We start from the raw sequence: 24526 nt of genomic DNA, 5'->3' as shown, positions 1-24526 counted from the left end.
ACCACGGGAGAGGCCCACATGGAGACCAGAGGCCAAGCCATCCTGGCCAAGCCACCACCTGAATGCAACTGTATCAGGGACACAAAGCAAGATCTCCAGAACCTCCCAGCTGAGCCCACTCAACCCACAGAACTGGGAGAACTAATAAAATGGTGTCATTTAAAGCCTCTGTGTTCAGATGGCTGTTTCATAGGAACAGATTATTGAAAACACTGACGAAGTATAGACACATATGTGAAGACACACACGTTTCCCTCTTCCCAAACACTATAAACCAGCATCACTCACAGTTGCAAAATTCCACAATAAAATAACACCAAATCAAATCCTGCAGTTCACTGGTTAACACATCACAGCCAAGAAGAATGTTAAAAATGGAATGCAAGATAGTTCAACAATAAAATTCTATATATATAATTCATAAACTTTAAGGAGTTAAGTGAGAAATCATATATGATCATCACTTAAGTTCCCCAAGTGTACTTGGAAAAATCATGTTTGTTAACTACCACTGTTTTGTTTTATTATGGTATTAAATTTATTTTGAGGTTTCAAGTTGCACTGGCCACAAGTTTTGGTAGTTTTCCTGGAGAAGTATGGGATAGAGAGATTAAGAAGACTGTGGCATTCCAGTCAAGTCAGGAAAAAGATAAGTTGTTAGCTATTACCAGCAGTAGTCAACATTTTCCTGACAGTTCTAGACAACAATATCAATGTGAAAAAGAAATGAGTTTATATAGGAATGTGGCCAAATCATCATAATTTACAGGTTTTTTATATGTATCAGCCAAAACCAATTAGAAAATATAATAGAAAAGAAGATTCCATTCATATTAGAAACAAAAACTAGAAAGTAATTGGGCAAGCACTAAAAAGAAATGGGATTGCACTTATATCCGTAACCAGTTAACGGTGGACACGCTGGATGGTGGTATTCATTTTTTACACTGTATTTTTTTTTTTACCTTTTTAACTGTGCATATATTACCGCTATAATAAGAAAAAAAACATATATTTAAAAATTCTAGCCACAATTCTAGAGCCAGTCAACATAAATCAATAAAACCTACAAAATTTTAACTTTTCAACAAGCATACATTCACTTCAAATAAGGAATATACTTATTATTTTATTCTGGGAATTAAACAGAAAAGTACAACATATATCAATAATTTACATACAGGAATGATGCTGGGTTGGCAACAGGGCAATGGCCTTCATTGCTGTCTGTCCTCACGGCTGATTCACACGGACTCTGGGATCACCTGAACATGGTTCCACACGCTTGGAAGAGCAAAATGCAAGGGAAGGAAGTGACCACTGATGGACAGTTAAAACTGTCATCCATCCCATTCACTAGGGAAATATTCCATATTGTTTATTGCCAGAGATTCAGATGAAAATCTGATGTGGCTACGAACCGATGGGAGGAATTATTTCTAAAAATGAGGGAATTCCCTGGCAGTACAGTGGTTTGGACTCTGTGCTTTCACTGCTGAGGGCATGGGTTCAGTCCCTGGTCGGGAAAGTAAGATCCCGCAAGCCGAGTGGCGCGGCCATAAAAATACATAAACAAAAACAAACAGTCTGTCAAGGGCTGCCTACTGACCTAAGTACGTGTGTTGTGAAAATATGCAGATCCACATCCTAGGTAGAGCCTCTCTATAGCTTGATTTCTTGAGTATAATTTTGGCCAGAAACATTCGCCTGTTTAAGAAATAAACTGCACAGAGAGTGTCAGGTACTGTGTTTATCTGGATTTTAAATTTGAATGCCTGAGATTACAGCCCAGCATCATTCCTATACGTAAATTATTGATATATGTTGTACTTTTCTGTTTAATTCCCAGAATAAAATAATAAGTATATTCCTTATTTGAAGTGAATGTATACTAGTTGAAAAGTTAAAATTTTGTAGGTTTTATTGATTTATGTTGACTGGCTCTAGTCACTGGTCATGGAGGGGCTGGTGCGGAAAGGCCACTGACCACCAGGCAAGACCACTCTGTGCCTCTCCGATGTCTGCCATTTTCAGTTTATCAGGCAACAGAAACTGCGCTCCACTTAGCTGACCAGCTCTTCATGTGACTTTCTGGTCACTGTGACTGTTGGGGGGAAACTGCACAAAGTTCCTTTCCTAGCCCCAATTTCAATTTCCCTTTCCAAAGGGGAGATCCTGGTGCTCACCCCACAAGCTCGCAGACACGCATGAGCCAGATCAGCCACCACTGCTGGAAATGGGCAAAATCCATTGTGTCCTTCCTTTCTTCCTTAACAGCCAGGTGATAAGTTAACATGTTATTGAACATTAAATACGCTGAAAATTTTATAGGCCATCAGCTCCACCTGCCCATGTGATTTGGAAACACAAATTGCAGAAATTCAGCTCCCTGGCTCGCACAATGCACACTTCCAGCAACACAAGATGCACAAGGACCTCCTATCTCCCTATACAGCCAGGTGAAACTTCCTGATTGTTTAAAAGAGATTAAAATGTAATATTGATCATTTACTTTCATTAAACAAAAACACACTATAGTATTTTGGGAACTGTATATAGTATTTTGGGAATTGTAGGAATGTTGTGATTACAGATACAACGTACCACACAAAGGGGAGAATCCTGTACAATAGAAAAATAAACCACCTCTACCTTGTAAGCACAGAATGAGAAGATGGCGGCGTATGAACTAGGAAGCACTCTCTTTGGGCACAGAATCTGCTAGAGTCTTGATCCTGGGCTTCCCTCTAGAACTGTGGACAGCAGATTGGATATGTGGAGTCTCTGTATGGCAAGAATTCAAACTCTCTATTGAGAACTGATGCTTCAAAAGGCAAGCATACAACATAGATTCAGAAATATGTTTACCATAAAAGGTTATAGAATTATATTTGGAAATTAAATAAAAGAGAAACTAAGGTTCAAATGAAAGAAAAGAAAAAGAAAAACAAACCATACTCCTTGGCCAAGCATTCCTGGTTAAAGTAAGTCTAAATTTTAAAACCAAAAAGTGGTGGGCCTGGGGGAGGTGGAGAGGGAGATGGAGAAGTGTCCTTGGTTGAGTCCAGCCTCGAACGGGGGAAGCCCTGGCAGCCATCTGGCGAGAGGTCACGACAGCACGTGCTCCAGGATGCCCTGTCTAATCAGCTGCTCACACTTCCACCGAGGTAGAAAGTGCTGAGGGAAGAGGGGGAGGAAGAAAAAGGAATGAAAAGAATGTTAAATTACACGATGCATCATTAAAAAGCAGCAACGCATTATACATATATTTCAAACTCCACCAGCTAAGTAGTTAAAAGCTAAACTTAAGTATTTTTGCTATTTTAATCAACTGAAATGGATGTCACCTAGAGCTGTACTGAAATCTGAATTTTATAAACAAATTCACGTTTTGCTTAAGTTAAATTTAACTAAAGAGTTTTGAATTCTAGTAGGTATTTTCCTTAATGTTTGCATTTTAAAATTTATGCACAGGGGCTTCCCTGGTGGCACAGTGGTTGGGAGTCCGCCTGCTGATGCGGGGGGCGCGGGTTCGTGCCCCGGTCCGGGGGGATCCCATGTGCCACGCAGCGGCTGGGCCCATGAGCCATGGCCACTGAGCCTGCACATCCGGAGCCTGTGCTCCGCAACGGGAGAGGCCACAACAGTGAGAGGCCCGCGTAACGCAAAAAAAAAAAAGAAAAAAAAAATTTATGCACAGAAAACCCAGGTAGGTGAGATTTGGGGCACTGGATCACCAGTGGTACAGCAACAGCTCATTAGGAAGGCAAACGGAAGGAGTGTCTTCTCCATTAAACCTTTTCTAGGATCTGAGTCTGAACAGTCATTCTTCTACTAACAATGCAACTCTTCTCCCATATTTTCCAAGGATTAAAAGTCATTGTAACCTATGACATGGGTGCTGGTCACACGCTGTGTGGAGGATGCCAGTGCCTGGCTAAGGCTCATCCTCAACGTCTCCTGAGAGGACACTGCTCTCATTCTGAGGTGGAAAGGAGTCTCCTTGTCTGATTCCCTCTCAAAACACCAGGGCTTAAAACAAAAGTGAACATTTAGTAAACTCTGGAGCGGGGAGGTGCTGGAAGTGAGGCAGGAAGACTTTCCAAGCTCACAAGTGACCAAAGAAATCTCAAAGACGAGACAGAGATACTTGGGTAAAAACAAGAAACAGTACATTAGAAAGTGCAGTGTAGGTGACCCTAGAAAGTAACTGAAGGAGAGAGTATGCAAAGTATTCAAGGAAGTGGAAAGGCCTCAGGTGAGACCCATGACCAAAGAAACTCCTCCAAACCAGTCATGAAGACCCATGGGCCAAGGACTGTTGTCTAATTTAACCGAATTTTTAAAAAGCCTTAAGAATATAAAATGTAAAAAAAAATAAAGAGAGAGAGAAAAAACTATAGAGTTGCTCATTTAACAATTATTCCAATATCTACTAAAAAGAGGGAGTTCTGATTTCTGGACAACCAGCATGCTTGCCATAGACTCAATAATAAAGGAATGTACAGTAGGAAAATGTTTCCCTATTAATATTGTATATTATGTGGGTGATCTACACTATAGATTTTATAGAAAACTGGTTTCAGATGTGCTCAGACATCTTAGAAGCCCCTTAATATCAGTTAGAGTAGATTTTGCTTTTAAGTTTCCCCATTTTTATAGGGTGATACTGAGAGACAAAGTCTCATTAAGAGGAAGGCTTCTGAACGCGCCACACAGTAAACAGCAATCGTCTAACAGCAGCAGATGGAGGAGGGACTGGGTTTCAGCCGCCCTGGCCCCACCCAGCCCCTCCCTGCTGACCAGTCTTAGTACACCTGGTGGGAAGACTGGCCACAAAGCTCGAGAAAGAAATTCAACCATGGGACACTGTTTGGGGTGAAGTGCATTTTCTCACATCTTGCTTTATGAGGCTAGCTTTGTTCTTGTGAACCCAGAGCTTCACCATCTATTTTCTATTCATTAGTATCCTTGGAAGGGAAACTTTTGCCTTAACAACCAAAGATTTTAGGGTACCCTGAAAATCTGTCTTTAATAATTTCAACTTTTGTTTCAGGAAACTATTTAAAACTCCAAGGGTACTAGTAAAATAAGAGACCAACTCACCCTCCCTTAGGGAAATGAGCTAAGAACCACATAACCAGAACGATTCTTTGGCTCAACAGAACAAACAGAAGTCAACAAAAGTGACTAGGGTCATTAAATACCGACCGTCTCATAACAAGATGGCAGGCAACAAAGGAAAGAGTGGTTTTTACTAGTTCACCTTTCCTCCTATGCTAATATGACTACAGAAAATAGAGATAGGATAAAATAAATTTAGCTACTGTGAATTCATCTAATGTGAACTTGAAGATTTCTAAGGAAACAATAAATTGAGATTCTTCGTAAGGAAAAATTTAGTGAGTTACAATTTCACAATTTCAGTCTTTCCCTATTAAATTCTATTATGTTTATATATTAAATACTTAGAAATTTTTTGATACATATCACTATTTGTTAGCTAAAGAACTAAGATTTACAAGGTGAAGAAGTATAGGCTGAAAACTAGTGCTTAGCACCTTTTTAATAAATAATAATTTGAAGAAAGGAGCTAAATGCAACAACATAGTAGCCCCTTAACTAGAGTAAGACCCACTGTGGCAACTTCCCAGGGAAATGCTTAGTATTAAATTCAAGCAATACCCTAGTAAATTATAGCTAATGCTTGAGCATGGGTTTGAACTGCATGACTCCACTCAAATATGCGTATATATATATATATATATATACACACACACACACACACATATATAAAACCTGTATTTTCATTTTACAGATCTTTAAATTGACTAAGTATGGGGAAAAGTTCGTGTTCAATTAGAGATCACAACAGGTGGGATCAAAAGAACTAGGGCTTGGGTCCTAATTCTATTCAAACTGTTTTAGCTTCCAGCCTTTGGGTGAGTCATTTATCAATCCCTTTGTTTTTGAGGCAGAGAGAAGTACTCAGATTTCCAACTGTGTGGGGAGAGGGGAGTCTGTAGGCACCCCTAATCCCTGTGCATTGTTCAAGGGTCAACTGTAATTAACCCTTTCTTACTATATGCAACGTTTGCTTCACGCCTTTACATTTAGAAAAAGGACAAAAGAGTATTTTATAATAAACATAATTCCTACGATACAAATGATCATCACAAGGTGATACTTACCTTGCTACTGATTCCAACATTTTCATTATTCAACACTCTTACAAAATTTAAAGTATCTTAAGACAATAAATACCTGGCTATTTTTTTTTAATAGGACTGAAGTACCATCATCAACTTCAAATTCTCCATAGTCTTTTAGACACCGCACCTGAAAAGAAAAACTGATGTTTTATCCAAATTACTTTTTAATATGTAGAAACCATAAAGCAGATGGGGATTTATATATACCCATATGAAAAGTATTAGGCTTTCTCTTTATTTCTTCTCTGTGTACTTAGGCCTAGTACTCCTTCCTGTGGTATTCTAGTGGTTCCAATGGTCCTGTTTTGACGGGGAGGAAGAAAAATGGCAAATCTCCGAAAATATGTGTATGTCAGCACTGACAGCAAGGAAACCTAAGGAGCTGCCAAAAAGAGACAATGTCACTGGATTGTTTTCCCTCTGCAAATTATGAAAAATCAAGCAGTTGAAAACACATCTACAGGGACTTCCAGGGTGGTCTAGTGATAAAGAATCCGCCTTACAATGCATGGGACGCAGGTTCAATCCCTGGTCAGGGAACTAAGATCCCACATGCCACAGAGCAACTAAGCCCATGTAACTAAGCCCACGCACCACAACTACTGAGCTTGCGCACCTCAACTAGAGCCCGCGAGCCGCAAACTACAGAGCCCACAGGCCCTGGATCCCTGCGCCACAACTACAGAGCCCACATACGCTAGAGCCCATGCACCACAACCAGAGAAGAGAAAACCCGCACGCCACAACTACAGAGAAGCCCGCACACCACAACGAAAGATCCCTCATGCCTCAACGAAGATCCCACGTGCCACAACTAAGACCTGACACAGACAAAAATAAAATTAAAAAGAAAACAAAAAAAAAACCCATATCTACAAAGAAAAGAGAACATTTTAGATCTACCCCAACCTGCCTCTTACAGATTCCTCCCATAAAGTATCAATATCTGAGAACAGGACATAAGTCTATAAGATTTGTTTTACAGATTCTGCCAGTCTCCTTTGACTGATTGATTCAGACTCTTTCCCAGTATTACTTAGAGGCACACTAGGAAAGAAAAGATATAGACTCATGCTACATGAATCAGGAGAGGCTCTTAGTTGGAAGGTGGGAGGGGTAAGGAGCCTGATAACCACTTCTGCAATTGCAAAGAAGGAACATTCAAAGCTAGCCCCAGAAATCTCAGACCTGGCTCAGCTTCAAGTGCTGCCACAGGAAAGGCGGGAGGGCATTTTCATCTCCTATGAGAGTTCAGACCTCAGTTTATTCTCCAGAGTACTAGCACTGGTGTTAGCAAAGCCAACTCCAATGGCAAGTCTCTGATTCCTACTTTTCCTGGATAATTTCATGTCCTGTGATTCCTCTGCAATCCTACCATGACTCCCAAAAGTATTTTAAGTTGGTTTGAGAAATACAAGAAAAATCCCCCCCCACCACCAGCATTTTGCTTCTTTAAATAGACTTTTATTGTGGAAAATCTCAAACACATTGAAAAGTAAAAAGGCTAATAAACTCAATGTCCCACCAACTGGCTTCAACTACTATCAACATGTGGCCAATCTTGTTCCCTCGCCCACTTCTGGGTTATTTTGAAGCAAATCCTAGACATCATTTCATTTAATCTATAATTATTTTAGTGCTTATTTCTATAAAATAAGATTGTTTAAAAAAATCCCAATACCATTATCACACCTTATTAATAAATTTTTAATATTATGAAATACCCAGTTAGAATCCAAATTTCCCCATTTTGTCACATTAATTTTTTTTTTAAGTTGCCATGCTCAAATGAGAGTCAAACAAGAGCTACACATTACACATTTCTGATATGTCTCCAAGTCTCCTTTAATCTACAGGGTTCTCCCCCTTCCCCTTTCCCTTGGCAGCTTACTTGTTAAAGAAACTGGGCAGTTTGGTAGTTTCCCAAAAATAGATTCTGTTGTGGACTCCTGTGGGGTCATTTAACATGTTCCCCCATCCCTGAATTTCCTATAAACTGGAAGTTAGGTGTAGGGGCTGGATCAGATCAGGTTTAGTTTTCTGGCAAATGGTGTTATGATGTTGTGAAGCACAAAATGTCTGGTGTCCCTTTTTGTTTTTTGGGTTTTTTTGTTTTTTTTTTTTTGGCTGTGTTGGGTCTTCATTGCTGCGTGCGGGCTTTCTCTAGTTGCAGCGAGCGGGGGCTACTCTTAGTTGCAGTGCATGGGCTTCTCATTGCGGTTGGCTTCTCCTGTTGCAGAGCACAGGCTCTAGGAGTGCGGGCTTCAGTAGTTGAAGCACATGGGCTCAGTAGTTGTGGCACACAGGCCCTAGAGCACACAGGCTTCAGTAGTTGCAGCATGTGGTCTCAGTAGTTGTGGCGTGTGGGCTCTAGAGGGCAGGCTCAGTAGCTGTGGTGCACAGGCTTAGCTGCACAGACTTAGTCGCTCTACAGCATGTGGGATCTTCCTGCATCAGGGATCAAACCTCTGTCGCCTGCATTGGCAGGCGGATTCTTAACCATTGCGCCACCAGGGAAATCCTGGTGTCCCTTTTTGGATGTTAAGATTGATCAATGGGCCTAGGTGCTATCCATACCCATCCACTACTAAGGTCTCTCTTAAGCTTTTCACCTAATGCTTTAGCAGCTACTTGCCTCCATGCATTAGGGCTACAAAATGGCATTAATGTAGTTTTTTTATTCCTTCTGCATTTATTAGCTGGAATTCTTCTATACAAAAGAGATTTCCCTCGTAAACAATTTGGCTACCCTGAGATAGAATTTGTGCAGTAACGGAAGATGGATGCTTGACTCCATTCTTTCATTTACCATTTTCCAAAATGAGTTGCATCCTTCATATTCTCCAAGGAGACCCAAAGAGGTTTCAGTTTTAAAACTGTTGTTGTTAGGTGTCATTGATTTGATTGATGTGATGCAATTCACTGCAGTTTATCATTTTGATGCTCAAACTGTCCTTTCTTTGGCTAATGAGAGCTCCTTCGAATCAGCTCCCAAGTCTTTTCAGCACTCCCCTTCTAGTCCTTGATACTTTCTTTCTTTCCATGCTCCGCTTGTACATCTTTAATCTATTTGAGCCCTGGAATCGGCCATTTTCCCCCCAGGAGTCCTGGTTTCCTTTCACAGGAAATGGCATGTAGACTCAAGAATGTGGATGCTCATGGCTACTGGGTTGGTCCTTGTTTCTAGGCCTTTTCAGTGGACAGAGCTAAGAAATGCTTCTTTAGAAGAGATGATTCAACATGAGTCCATGCTATTACTTTTTTGCTCTATTCTTCAATATATAAACTGTTTATTAAAGAATATTATATTATTCTTAGGAATATTATTACTAATAACATTATTACGAATAATATGATTACTAAAAACAGGTTAAGATTTCTTTGTAATTCTTTTCATCCTTCGTATGTACCTACTAGGGAAATACAATCAATCTATGTGTTTTAAAGTAATTTAAATAACCACTGTTTGACTAATCTACCAACATGAAAACACAGGTTCATTTGTTTCATTTTGTTTTCAAAATGTATAAGTTGGTTTTCCACTTTGATTTCATTTTGTTTTAACAATATGTAAAATATTTACATGGTTCCAAAGTTAAAATTTTAAAACAGGTACAGTCAGAAAATTTTAGCTGTTCCATCCTATTCCTGCCACCACCTACAGGTAAAATTTTTGGTTTGAGTTTGTTTCCTTTCTTTTTTGTGCTTTGCTTTATTGTGCTTCTCAGATATTGCCCTTTTTACAAATTGAAGGTTTGTGGCAACCCTGCATTGTCAGATGATGGTTAGCATTATAATGCTAATGCATATTCAACAGACTACACTATAGGGCAAACATAACTTTTATATGTACTGGGAAACCAAAACATTTCATGACTCATTTTATTGAATATGCACTTTATTGTGGGTCCTAAACCAAACCCATGATATCTCCAAGGTATGCCTGTATAAACTAATATATATTCATATACCCCTTTTCTTTTCTTTTCTTTTCTTTTCTTTTCTTTTTTTTGCGGTATGCGGGCCTCTCACTGTTGTGGCCTCTCCCGTTGCGGAACACAGGCTCCGGACGTGCAGGCTCAGCGGCCATGGCTCACGGACTCAGCCGCTCCGCGGCATGTGGATCTTCCCGGACCGGGGCACAACCCCGCGTTCCCTGCATCGGCCGGCGGACTCTCAACCACTGTGCCACCAGGGAAGCCCTCTTTTTTTTTTTTTTACATCTTTATTGGAGTATAATTGCTTTACAATGGTGTGTTTGTTTCTGCTTTATAACAAAGTGAATCAGCTATACATATACATATATCCCCATATCTCCTCCCTCCTGCGTCTCCCTCCCACCCTCCCTATCCTACCCCTCTAGGTGGTCACAAAGAACCGAGCTGATCTCCCTGTGCTATGTGGCTGCTTCCCACTAGCTATCGATTTTACATTTGGTAGTGTATATATGTCCATGCCACTCTCTCACTTCGTCCCAGCTTACCCTTCCCCCTCCTGTGTCCTCAAGTCCATCCTCTACGTCTGCATCTTTATTCCTGTCCTGCCCCTAAGTTCTTCAGAACCTTTTTTTTAGATTCCATATATATGTGATAGCATACGGTATTTGATTTTCTCTTTCTGACTTACTTCACTCTGTATGACAGACTCTAGGTCCATCTACCTCTCTACGAGTAACTCAATTTCATTTCTTTTTATGGCTGAGTAATATTCCACTGTATATATGTGTGCCACATCACCCCTTAAACAAAAGTCATCACAGTCTATGCATTAAAGAAAAATCCATTTTAAAAAGGTATACTTACTTCTATGTATAGGTTTTTTGGAGGTTTCATATCCTGTGTGATGTCCAAACCTTCATGTCCTCCCAACGACCTCATGTAGGTAGCAAGGGACTTTTTGTAATGATTGAACCATTCCATCTACAAACATAAAGATGGCCATTTGACAAAGCTGTAAGAAAACAAACTTGCAGAAATTATATACTAATCCTTTCAAAAACAGCACACATCCCCACATGGATCATTACTATGACCATTCATTCAAACCACAAATATTAGTGACTGCCTGTTATGAACCAGGCACTGGTCTAGGTACTTAGGATCATTTAACAAAGTGAACAAACATCTCTGTTCTCACAGAACTTACATCCCAGCATACTTAATCACAGCCCTAAGGAACTTTCCACCAGAAACCAAACCATGAAAAATACACCATTTCAGAATTATGATCTCTTCAAACTTCAAACTCTGTATTGACAGGTTTTCTGAAAGCTATAAAATGCTGTTGAGAAAAACACCCAAATGTCCATCAACTGATGAATGGATAAGATGTGTACATCCCTACAATGGGATTATTCAGTCGTAAATCAGAGTGGAGCTCTTATATGTGTTACCACATGCATGAACCTTGAAAACATGCTGAGTGAAAAACACAAAAGGCCACATATTGTACAATTCCACTCATATGAAAAGTCCATACTAGGCCAATCCATGAAGAAAGCAGAGTAGTGGCCTCTAGGGCCTGGGAAGAGGGGACAGAATATGTTCTGGATAAGATGGTGGTGACGGATGCACAACTCTGTGAATATCCTAAATACGCTGAATTGTACACTTTAAAAGGATAAACTTTAGGGGATGTAAATTATATCTCAGTAAATCTGGTTTTTTTTTTAATTGTTGAGAGAAGTTAAAGAAAACCAAAATATGTGGAAGGATATACCACTTTCAAGGATTGGGTGATTCAGTATTGTAATAACATCAACTGATCCATAGATCCAATTCAATCTCAATCAAAACCCCAATTTTTTAAAAAATGGAACTTGATAAATTGAGTCTAAAATTTGCAAGGAAATGCAGAAGGCCAAAAGCAGTGAAGACATTGAAAAAGAAGAACAAGATGGGAACACTTACTCAAGACTTATTATAAAATTCCAATAATTTAAACAATATGAAATTGGTACAAGGACAAATAGACTAAGAAAGAAGAGAAAGTCCCCCATCCAAAATCCACAGATATATTGACATTCAATTTATGACAAGTGGCACTGTGCACAGAGCAAGGGGAAAAGAGGACCTTTTCAATAAATGATGCCATCTCAATATCCATATTCAAAATGCAACTAGGCTCTTACATTATTCACAAAAATCTATTCCAGTACTGTAAATCTCTTTGTGAAAGGTAAAACAAGATAACTTCTAAAAGACTATACACATAACCTGCATTAGTAAAGTGTGTGTGTGCGCATACATACACACACCTCTCCCTCAGGTTCAATGATCTGCCAGAATGACTGACAGAACCCAGGAAAGCACTACACTGACAATTACAGTTTTATTGCAGATACAAATCAGAACCAGCCAAAGGAAGAGACACCCAGGATGAGGTCTGGGAGTCCCAAATGTGAAGCTTCGAGTATCCTCTCCCTGAGGAATCAGGACACACCACCCTCCTGGCACACTGATATGTAACAACACACACAAAGTACTGTCAACCAGGGAAGCTCACACAGCTCTGGGGTATCATTACATAGGCTTGATCGATTGATCAAATCATGGTTGATTGAATCACAGGTGACTGAGCTCTACTTCCAGCTCCCCTCTCCTCTCTCCAAGTTGGACTAATATCAAGAGGATAAAAGCCCCAAACCTGAGGGGATGGTGGGAACCTCTGAATTTGTAGCCAGTTGGTCAGAAGGGAGGGTGGCCTTGGGAACCTCAAACTTTACGGCTGGTATCTGAAGTGAGAGCAGTCTTAACCTATGAAGTTTGGTCTAACTTTAGGTAGTGTCCGAAGTCACTGCAACACTGTAGGCAGTATGACCCTCACTTTGTAAATGAGGGAATTTAGGCACAGGGAGAGGTCGAGTCACTTGCCCAAGATCTGACAGTGGCAGAGCCAAGGTTTGTACACAGGTTTGCTTGGCTCCAATCCTGTGTCCTTAAATATTGTCCCTTAATGACTGGATAAATCAAGAATTCAAGTATTCACATTGATAAGCAAATTATGTATACCCACATATTTTATGGAAAATCTCCCAATAATAATGCCAGGTTTTTCATCCTACTGATGGATCACTAACAAGTAACATAATGGGACCCTTTATTTTGTTAAGTAATAGTAGTTTTCCATATAGCATTTAGAATTACTCCTATCATTCTCATCACAGTATATACTAGAGACCAAAAATTACTCAAAAACAAATGTTAAAACAAAAAGATTTTTGAAACACTATAAATACTATTTCAGAACACTGCCATAACCTCAGCTATTTTCCAAATTCACAAACTTGAACAACAATGCTGACTTACTTCTTCAGCAGACATGTGAAATCGTAAAGCACTTGGCAAGACACTGCCACATTCCCACCTGAGTGCTCTAATCCGAAGCAATCGGTCATACCTAGGACATTAATAAGGTATTAGATGGCATAACAGAGGGATATCAGAAGTTGTTTTCATCAAAAGAGACTCCAGACTCAACCACCAAAATTTAACATGTGGACTTTTATTTGGTTCCTGAGGCAAACAAACCATTGTAAGAGGACATCTTTGGGAAAACAGGGAGAATAGGAATACAGTATGGATGGATGCTGTGAAGTCGGGTTTATTCCTCTAGGTATGAGAATCATAGTGGTCATGTAAGAAAAAGTCCATAAGGTCCTTATTTCTTAGAGATGCATACTAAGGTATTCAGCAGTAAAATGCCCGATGTTCTACAATGTTTTAGCATAGATAAATAAAACAAGATGAAGCAATTATGGCAAAATGTTAAGAATTGTTAAGCCTACCTGATGGCTCCATGGGGGTTTGTAATATTATTCCCTAATTTTATGAATACTGCAATTTTTCATTACAAAAAAAGTTTAAATAGAAAAAAGAGAAGAATTTAGAACGCTCATAAAAGAGAGACAAATCTAAGAATTCCTGTTATCCATATAAAATGGTTAATTAGGAAACCATATGGGAATCCTCCACTGCTCCCTGCCACCCCAGCAAACACAGAGAAGCTCACAGGTATGCTACAGTGCAGCGCTGATTTCTTAACAAAGAACAGTGTCGAAACTTGATGGTTGGTATCAAATCACTTCGTCCACCTGACTTCGCTTCATTCCTGGTAAAACATTTGAGGAGGAAAAGAATGTCTATTTCAGTATATGTCGAATTTTCCAAGCCAACTAACAAGTGACTCCATGCTTGTTTTTATCCATTTATGTTAGCAGTTAACCTACCCAAATAGTACCTGTCTCATCAGAGCTTTTGCTAACATGTTAAAAGATTAAAAAAGCCAAAAGCTAACTAATTTGCCTAGGATCACACTCCCAGTGTTTTGTTTAGCCATGTGGCACTTTGCATTTTGCACACTGATTAATCTCCATTGTCTCCAAAAGACAAATATTGTGTTTCCTCACTTTTTGGAATCCCTTTTTCATGGTGGGATAAGAGACAGATCGAATATCACGGTGCATAAGATTATGGCCTCACATCATGTTCTGATCCTATGGAGTCCTCTTTTTGTGGTACTTCCAAATCCTCATTCTAATAATGTGAGCTAAGAATTCTGGAGTCAGGTGGTCCTCCACTCATCCAACAAATATTTATTGATCTTCAACAATGTGCATGTTCTGTACTTTAGGGTCCTTCACACAGAAAGGGAGAAAATTTTGGTTTTACCCTATAAAATATATATCTCCTTGGTTATTAGAAGAGTATTGCACTTTAAAACCAGATGTTTGGGAATTCCCTGGTGCTCCAGTGGTTAGGACTCTGCACTTTCACTGCTGAGGGCACAGGTTCAATCCCTAGTCAGGGAACTAAGATCCCACAAGCCTTGTGGCACAGCCAATAAATAAATAAATAAAATAAAATAAAACCAAATGTACAATTGTTTAATGGGTATAGTGTTTCAGTTTTACAAGATGAAGAGTTCTGGAGATGATGGTGATGGCTATATGACATTATGAATGTACTGAATACACTGAACTGTACGCTTTAAAATGGTTAAGATTGGGGACTTCTCTGGTGGTCCAGTAATTGGGACTCCACACTTCCACTGCAGGGCAGGAGGCAGGGAACTAGGATCCCATATGCCCCCCAGTGTGGCCAAAAAAAAAAAGTTAAGATAGCAAATTTTATGTGATGTGTATTTTACCATAATAAAAAGAAAAAACTGGAAACAAAACAAAACAAAGCCAGGTATACAGAATTAATTAGAATCTACTCTGGAGTTTTAAAAGGAAACAAATACAAAATATACGTGCCTGCTCCAGGCCCTGAAAATAGAGGTAAAATATATGTCCCATTTTACCATGTCTTCCAGATTGTTCTATACACTTCTGCCACTCTACAAACGTTAGATATATTCTCAACATTTTTTTGTTGTTGTTTTTTGTTTTTGGCCACACCAAGAGGCTTGCAGGATCTGAGTTCCCCAACCGGGAATCGAACCCGTGCCCCCTGCAGTGGAAACGCAGAGTCCCAACCACTGGACCACCAGGGAATTCCCTATTCTCCACACTGTTTACAATGTGCTCTGGATTATAAAGAAATAGCACAAATAAAATACAGCCAACCTAACATCAGAGTACTTTATTAGGTATATAAGAACTTCCTTAAAAAACTCACATTTACACATGAGTAATTAAATAGGAACAGAGTTCTTCTGACAAATAATTTTAACCAGAAACTGGTAATAGTGACTGACCCCCGAGAACCAAACTAGGAGGATAGGGCACAGAATTTTGGATCATGAATTTCCAGATGGTATGAATACAGGAAAATCATCCTCTTACTGGACCAAGGCCTGTTAGGCCACCTCCTAAATATGTCTATAAACTGTTCACTTTCTCCCTAGTCTGGCTTACCTCTCCTGCCACCTGCATGACCAGCATGCCTCCCTATCCTCTCAGCCCCTCCATTTACTAACCACAGCAGCAGCCAGGGTGGTCTTTTAAAACACAAACATGCCTCCACCTGCCCCACATGCTTAAAAATCTCACCGGGTGTCACCCTTTGCCTGCTCACTAAGTTTCAGCCACACTGGCTTTCTTTAATGATCAGTTCCCTGAGCATCCCATCCTCTTTCATGACTCAGGGTCTTTGCATATGCTGTTTCCTCCACGTAGAATGCTCTCTGCCCCAATTACTGCCTCGCTAAAACCTGCTTCTCCTTCAGGCCCCAGCTGAAATGTCTCTTCCTTGGAGAGAACTTCCCTGATTCCTCAATCTACTAATATTTTCAATTCATTATTCTCTCTCCTAGTGCTGTTGTTTTCCTTCATAGCATGTATTCCAACTTGGTGTATCTGTATTTAATATCTGCCTTCTGCCTTACACTGTGAGGGTCATGGGGGCAAAAATCTTGATTATGTTGTTCACAATTGAAATACCAGAGCCATTTATCAGCTCATAATTGTTTAGTACATATCTGCTGAATGAACAAATGAACAGTTTGGGAACCTCAGTTCAGGACTTTACATTTCCCTTACATTTACTGCAGACCTGTTGCAGTTCAGTTCCTTGTTCCATCTGTATCTATCCTTAAATACAGTAACTGCAAAACGTGCCTACTGTTCTGTGTACTCCACAAACCCTAACAGCATAGTACTGATTTCTATGTCCAACTAACTGATGAAAACACTCCCTAACAAGGCCAAACATGAAACCTCATGTTGCAGACAGGTTGAGATCTGAAGACCTCGCCTTTGATCCAGCAGTTAGTACTCTGTGTCTTACTCTTCACCAAATCACAGGACCCTGTGAAGTTGGTCATTCAGCCCAAATTCTCCACTGGGTCAACTACCATGCTTGGCTCTAAATAGTCTGTAACTCAAGAACCCTCTCACCTACCAAGCCTTCTGTAGCACTAGTTCTCAGTGAACTCCATTCAAGATATTGTAAGTCACTGCTGCTCCTGCTAAGTTTACAAACTGCCTGTTCTCCTTTTAACCCACTAAGTCTTCTACTGATGAAAACAAGCAGTGGAAACAATACATTTCACTTAAGGTTGTTACTTACTCCTGTCTCATCTCTTTTAGGTCCACCCCGATTCATTTCAAGTCATATCAGTCAAACAACAAATATTTATTGAACATCTACCATATGCCAAGCACTGTTTGAATCCCCATGGACATAGCAGTGATTAACACAAATCCCTCTAGTTCTGTATAGTTAGGGTATGATCAGGCTCACAGAGAATTAGAAAAAACAAATCATATCTAAAATCTAATGTTGGGACTTCCCTGGTGGCGCAGTGGTTAAGAATCCACCTGCCAATGCAGGGGACATGGGTTCAAGCCCTGGTCCAGGAAGATCCCACATGCCGCAGAGCAACTAAGCCTGTGCGCCACAACTACTGAGCCTGCACTCTAGAGCCCGCAAGCCACAACTATTGAAGCCTGCGCGCCTAGAGCCTGTGCTCTGCAACAAGATAAGCAACCTCAATGAGAAGCCCATGCACCACAACGAAGAGTAGCCCCCGCTCGCCGCAACTAGAGAAAGCCCGCGTACAGCAATGAAGACCCAACGCAGCCAAAAATAAATAAATAAATAATAAATTAATTTAAAAATAATAAAAAATTAAAAAAATTAAAACTAATGTTAAGATTATCTGATTTCAATATAATATTTCTTAAATTGTTTTAAAATATCAATCTTATCAACTTACACATCAGATTGGTTTTGTTCATATAAAGCTTTCATCTCCTCCAGAACTTGCCTGAGTCCATCCTCCTAGAACATATAAAATTACGCTCATTAATTCCCCCACCAAGTTTGTAGCAATATTTTATCTATGTTTATCTTTGATTTATGTATGTTATCAAAAACCAATAGTACAGGACTTCCCTGGTGGCGCAGTGGTTAAGAATCCGCCTGCCAATGCAGGGGACACGGGTTCAAGCCCTGGTCCAGGAAGATCCCACATGCCGCAGAGCAACTAAGCCCATGCACCACAACTACTGAGCCTGCACTCTAGAGCCCGCGAGCCACAACTACTGAGCCCATGTGCCACAACTACTGAAGCCCTCGCGCCTAGAGCCTGTGCTGTGCAACAAGAGAAGCCACTGCAATGAGAAGTTCATGCACCACAACAAAGGGTAGCCCCTGCTCGTCGCAACTAGAGAAAGCCCACGCACAGCAACGAAGACCTAACACAGCCAAAAAAAAAAAAAAAAAAAACACAATAGTCCTTCCACACCTACTAGGATGGCCATGATAACAAGTGTTGGAGAGGATGGGGAGAAATTGGAACCCTTGTACAATGCAGGTAGGAATGTAAAATGGTACAGCCCTGTAGAAAACAGTCTGATGAGTCCACAAAAAGTTAAACACAGAATTACCATATTAACCAGCAATTCCACTCCCAGGTATATACTCAAGAGAACTGAAAACCTATGTTCATACAGAAACTTGTACACAAATGTTCAGAGCAGCATTATTCATAACAGCCAAAAAGTGGAAACAACCCAAATGTCCAACTGATGAACAGATAAACCAAATACTGTATATCCATTCAACGTAATATTATTCAGCCAAAAAAAGAAATGAAGTACTGATACATGCAACAACATGGATGAACCTTGAAAACATTACGCTTAGTGAAATAAGCCAGACACAGAAGGACAAATATTGTATGATTCCACTTATCTGAAACAGGCAAATTCACAGAGGCAAAGTAGATTAGAGGTTACCAGGAGCTGAGGGGAAAGAGGAGTGGGGAGTTACTGCTTAAAGGTTATAGAGTTTGTTTGGCGTTATGAAAAGTTTTGGAAATAAGAGTGATGGTTGCACAACAATGTGAATATAATTAATGCCACTGAAGTGTATACTTAAAAATGGCAAATTTTAAGTTATGTATATTTTACCATAATTTAAAAAAATAAAAAGAAATGAATTACTAACACAAAATACACAATTAACATACTGATTAAGGATAATCTTGAATATACTGTACTGAGAAAAGAAGTCAGACAGAAAGGAGTATACACTGTATGCTTCCAACTGGCCCCGTCCAGAAAAGTTTGCAACTCCGAGCATGTTGACTCCAGAAATACATTTAAAAAGACAAATATAATCTGTAGCACAGAAAGAAAATCCATGGTTGCCTAAGGCTGCAGATGGGAGGTAGCTAGTAGCTACAAAAGAGAAAAGGGAATCCTTGGGGTGACAGAAATCTTGATTGGGTTGCTGGTTATAAGGATTGTATACATTTGTCAAAATTCAAATGTCTATTAAAATGTGTATTTTGTTGTATATAAATTATACCTCGATAAAACTATTGACAAAAAAAATCAATAGCCCTACAGAAGCAATAATGCATGACAAAAGTACATAAATAATTTATTATTTACTGGAAAATGATCTTAAAAGGTTACTACCAAAAAAAATCCCACTGCTAGAATAGAAAATAGAAAGGTCAAAGGAATTTTTCTACTTGAGCAAATCATTAGAGAAATCATTAGGCAAATCATTACAGACAAGCAAATCAAAACCACAATGAGGTATCACCTCACACCAGTCAGAATGGCCATCATCAAAAAACTACAATCAATGCTGAAGAGGGTGTGGAGAAAAGGGAACCCTCCTGCACTGTTGAGGGGAATGTAAATCGATAGAGCCACTATGGAGAACAGTATGGAGGTTCCTTAAAAAACTAAAAATAGAACTACCATATGACCCAGCAATCCGACTACTGGGCATATACACAGAGAAAACCATAATTCAAAAAGATGCATGCACCCCAATGTTCATTGCAGCACTATTTACAACAGCCAGGACATGGAAGCAACCTAAATGTCCATCAACTGATGAATGGATAAAGAAGATGTGGTACATAAATACAATGGAATATTACTCAGCCATAAAAAGGAACGAAATTGAGTCATTTGTAAGGATGTGGACAGACCTAGAGTCTGTCATACAGAGTGAAGTAAGTCAGAAAGAGAAAAACAAATACCATATTTTAACGCATATATATGGAATCTAGAAAAATGGTACTGATGAACCTAGTGGCAGGGCAGGAATAGAGATGCATACATAGAGAACAGACTTGTGGACACAGAGGGGGAAGGGGAGGGTGAGACGAATTGAGAGAGCAGCACTGACATATATACACTACCATGTATAAAATAGATAGCTAGTGGGAAGCTGCGGTATAGCAGAGGGAGATCAGCTCGGTGCTTTGTGATGACCTAGAGGGGTGGGATGGGGAGGGTGGGAGGGAGGCTCAAGAGGGAGGGGATATGGAGATATATGTAAACATATAGCTGATTCACTTTGTTGTACAGCAGAAACTAACACAACATTGTAAAGCAATTGCAATCCAATAAAGATATAAAACACACACGCACACAAAATTTTCCCTTGGAAGGATAAAAACATTAGAATTATAAAATTCATAAATGTCACACAATAAGTCTGTCAACAAGCAACCTCTACACCTGAAACATTGTAATCCAACTATACTTCAATTGAAAACTTTTTAAAAAGGAGAAAAAAACCACTAATGCTATAACAACAACCAAAAAAAACCCACCCAAAACAAAACAAAGATAAGTAACCCATCTACTTTTAGAGCCAAAATATATGCATTAGCAAAAGTGCTTTGGCACTACTGGTATAATTACAGAATTACACTTTACTTAACCCTGCTTGAATATAAGAAATGATTCTTGATGAAAAAATGAAAGCATGATTTCTACCTTTTCTTTCATCAGCTGGTTAAAAGAGATCATAGAAAAGTCTGATTTATTAGAATTCAGTTAAATATTCCATTTATTACAAATATTGTTTTAAGGAATAGTTGAAACTCTTGCACAATTAGTAGATCAGCAGGTATACAAAAGACAAGTGTGAAATAACTTTTTAAAGATACCTAAAATAATTTTCCTAAAAACTCACTTAAACGATTACCAGTTCTGCATGTAGAAAGTGCATAATCATTCCAATCGGCTGAACACAGCACCTAACCATGAGGGATTATGGAATGAACAAGGCAGAGTCCCTGCTCTAAACCAGCCATCATCTGCCTGGAAGGAATAATTCTTGAAAGTCTGTGTGGTCAAGAGTGTGTGGGGTCAATCAGATCAATTCTTGGTCTCAGCTCAGCTGTGCCAGTGGCCGGCCTCGAAGGCAGGCACGACTGCAAGAAAAGGTGCACCTCCGCCAACTAAGACCCAGAAAAGCGAGTGATTTCACAACTTCTAAGTCCGCCCCTGAGCCCCCCACCCCGAAGTGCGAAACCAACACTTATCCTAAAATGTGAGTGAAAAAGAGAGCTGGACTAAGGGTCTGAATAGCCAGCACCGTGGGCAGTCTCTGAGCCCTTGGGCTGGTTTCCTCCCATGTACCACGACCCCCAAAGGACCTAGTCTTCCGACCCCAGAGGGGCCACATTTGACAGCCTCCACCCCTCTGCATTCCAGCGTCTCTACTGAACCTCCCACTGTGGTCTCCTAACTTTTTAGATGAAGTAACTGTCTGAAGTTGCAAGAACAACAGACTGGACTCTAGGAAACCTGTATTCAGATTGAGGCTCTGGCTCCAATATGCTGCAAGTTCAGGCAAGTTGCTTAACTGGATCCATAATTTCCGAGGCTCAGTTTCCCCATCCGTTAAATGACCTAAGTGTCAAACTAACTGCTCTTTAATGTTCAAAACAAAACTCACCTTCCCCAAACACTCTTCCTGCTGACCTCCGATGTTTATTCCGCTACCAGAGAAAGAAGCCTCCCGAGATGCCGACCCCTCTCCTCTCCCACTATCCATCCCATCTCCAGCCGTAGCTACAAGTCCTGCTGTCTCAGGACACGGCTTTCAGCACCCGCTGACCGGGCAGTTCGGACCATTACACAGCTTTCGTGTGGTCTACTGTAACCACCCAGAGCCATTCTTTCTTCTCTTCGATCCATTCCCCAAAGTGCCGCCACAGTTATCTTCAAAACACGAAGAGCTACCCCATCGCTGCCCTGAAATGCCTTGTGAGTGAACAGCAAACCTCCCGGCCCCGGAGCCCCCGTGCGGCCCGCGCACCCAGCGCCGGTCGCCCTTCGCCGGCGGGGAGAGGGTGTCCGCACCGCCGGCTCCCCGGCGGGGCTGCGCTCACCGCATCCTCCCAGGCGCGGCCCTAACGCCCCGCTACCCCGGTCCACACCTCCCCAGTGCAACTCACACCTGCGCTCCAGCACCCGTCTCCGGGCCTCTCCGGCGCGTCACCGGGGCGAGGCGCCGACCGTCCAGACCGCGCGCGGGAAGCCGCAGAAACCAACCCGGCCACATCCACCGCGAAGAACCACGGGCACACCCGCCGTCCCGTCCCGGCTGCGCAGTCCCCAGAAAAGCCACCCCTGGGAGGCGCCCGCCCGCCCGCCGCCCTCACGTTGAAGGCCGGCAGCCTTCCCTCGGCCGCGCGGTGCAGCTCGCGGACCAGCTCCATGGCCCTGTCGCAGAACATGGTGGTCGCGCCGGCCCTTACAGACAACCGGCTCTCAGTCAAACGGCCGCCTAACCAGGCCCTACGGTTTCAGCTCCTACAGGTCCGCGACGCGCTGGGCCGACCCCGCCTCCGCCCCGCTTTGGCGCCCAAACGCGCAACCAATAGGAGCGCACTGCCGGCCTCCAGGCTACGGCGGCGGCCAGGGGACATTTGCCTCCGCTCTGCGGCCGCAGTGCCACAGGAAGCCCCACACCTGGGCGGTTACGAACCTTGGTGTGGCTTCAGCCCAGCCCTCCTGTCCAGGCCTTGGTCTGAGCTCAGGCTGAGCCGCAGGACAGCTCCCGCGCAGCACAGCTCGGGATGGACGTACGTCCCCTTTTCCGTTGGATTCATTCATTCTCGTTTAGGTTAACGGGGACGCGCACGATGCGGTCTAGAAGGCAGACCCGGCAAAGGTGTGCAGTGATGTTAGCACCCAGCGTTGCGTCTGTTCGGTTTTGCAGTGTGGGTTTGTTTGTGTGATGGTAAAGGGAAAACAACTTTTATTGGGTATCTCTTGTGTGCTAGGGACTGTGACATACTTCACCTAATTCTCACGATTATCCTTAAAGTGGTTATTAAGACTCTTGGTACTGATTAGAAAACAGAAGTTAGAGAACTTGCCCAAGATCACACAGTTCGTAAAGTGACAGACCCTGTATTTAAGCCTTCAACTCCACCGTACTACATTTGATATTAAATCAGTCATTTAAAAACGTGTACAATAACTCACAAGGTGGTGGTTGGGGATTGCCCTTGATTAACATGAATACACATAGCCATATTCCCGCCGAGATGATGACGGAAATTTTCATAACCATATAGAATCAAAGGTGGGAATTACTGCTATGGAAACAATTCGTTTTATTTGGCTTTTTTTTTTGGCCCCGCGATGTGACATGCGGGGTCTTAGTTCTCAAACCCATGCCCCCTGCAGTGGAAGTGCGCAGAGTCCTAACCACTGGACCACCAGGGAATTCCCGTGGCTATTTTCTTTTTTTTTTTAAAACAGTGTTACTTTGGACTTCTCTGGAAGTCCAGTGGTTAAGAATCCACGCTTCCACTGCAGGGGGCGCTGGTTCCATCTCTGGTCAGGAACTAAGATCCCACATGCCAAGCGGCCAATAAATAAATAAAATAAACAAACAACGTTACTTGGATCCATTCTATCTAACCCTAGAAACTTTGTTCCTCTTTTGCAAGTATAGATACAGTAGATGTGTGGTCTGAGAAATGAGCCTGGGAATGGTCTACGAAGCCTCTGAATCTTATCCTTACGTTGAGTGACCTTTCCTTCCCAGCTCTACAGTAATGGATAATTTAGCTAAGTGTTTTTATCAAATACACAATTCTATAGTGTAATCCAAGGAACACCGGTATCCACAACCTTTCTTTGCCATAAACCTTTTCAATTTCAGACCTCAGGCCTGAGACTCACTTCCTTACCTATACAGTGGGGGCAGTAGTACCCACTTCTGGGGGTTTGTGATGATTCATTATTCCTTCAGCAGATATTTATGAAGTGCATATTCAGCATTGTTCTAGACACTGAAGATAAAGCAGCAAAGTCCCTGCCGTCAGAGTCTAAGTTCTAGTGTGGGAAACAGCAATACGCAGATACAGATATACTGATGACAAATATATTGGTGAAAAGTGCTAAGAAGAGTGTAAGTCAGGGCATATATGTATAAAATAGTCAGGGCATATATGTATAAAATAGATAACTAATGAGAACCTGTTGTTTAGCATGGGGAACTCTGCTCAATGATCTGTGGTGACCTAAATGGGAAGGAAATCTAAAAAAGAGTGGATATATGTATACCTCTAACTGATTCATCTTGCTGTAC

At 41.2% G+C, this 24526-nt stretch overlaps 1 protein-coding gene across 4 annotated transcripts; it reads right to left on the bottom strand.

Moving 5' to 3' along the window:
- Nucleotides 1-2214: 2214 nt before the first annotated feature.
- On the bottom strand, nucleotides 2215-22760 carry GINS1 (GINS complex subunit 1). 4 transcript variants are annotated; one of them, XM_027118134.1, is made up of 7 exons: nucleotides 22584-22760; nucleotides 17874-17938; nucleotides 14223-14321; nucleotides 13520-13610; nucleotides 11015-11131; nucleotides 6265-6339; nucleotides 2215-3177 (listed from the first exon to the last, which is right to left on the bottom strand). In XM_027118134.1, the coding sequence occupies exons 1-7, from the start codon at nucleotides 22656-22658 to the stop codon at nucleotides 3109-3111; spliced, it is 591 nt and encodes a 196-aa protein (XP_026973935.1). In that variant the 5' UTR covers nucleotides 22659-22760; the 3' UTR covers nucleotides 2215-3108. The 4 variants fall into 4 exon arrangements, with proteins under 4 accessions (XP_026973935.1, XP_026973933.1, XP_026973934.1 ...); XM_027118132.1 differs by lacking the exon at nucleotides 22584-22760 and adding an exon at nucleotides 22379-22552; XM_027118133.1 differs by lacking the exon at nucleotides 22584-22760 and adding an exon at nucleotides 21875-22340.
- Nucleotides 22761-24526: the final 1766 nt, after the last annotated feature.

Source organism: Aethalodelphis obliquidens, unplaced genomic scaffold (genome assembly GCF_003676395.1).
Source record: "Aethalodelphis obliquidens isolate GAN/ISIS:26980383/991018 unplaced genomic scaffold, ASM367639v1 scaffold18, whole genome shotgun sequence".
Classification (NCBI taxonomy): Eukaryota; Metazoa; Chordata; class Mammalia; order Artiodactyla; family Delphinidae; genus Aethalodelphis; species Aethalodelphis obliquidens.
The sequence above is the reverse complement of the archived record's forward strand: the minus strand, read 5'-3'. Positions and strand labels throughout refer to the sequence as shown.

Excerpts from the sequence above, each read along its gene's own strand:
- GINS1 (XM_027118132.1), bottom strand. The coding sequence starts at position 22,483 with ATGTGGCCGGGTTGGTTTCTGCGGCTTCCCGCGCGCGGTCTGGACGGT. Across the intron at positions 13,611-14,222 it reads CGCTGCACTGTAGCATACCT|GTATGACCGATTGCTTCGGA; the intron begins GTGAGCTTCTCT and ends TTAATGTCCTAG. Across the intron at positions 3,178-6,264 it reads TATTAAAAAAAAATAGCCAG|CACTTTCTACCTCGGTGGAA; the intron begins GTATTTATTGTC and ends CTCTTCCCTCAG.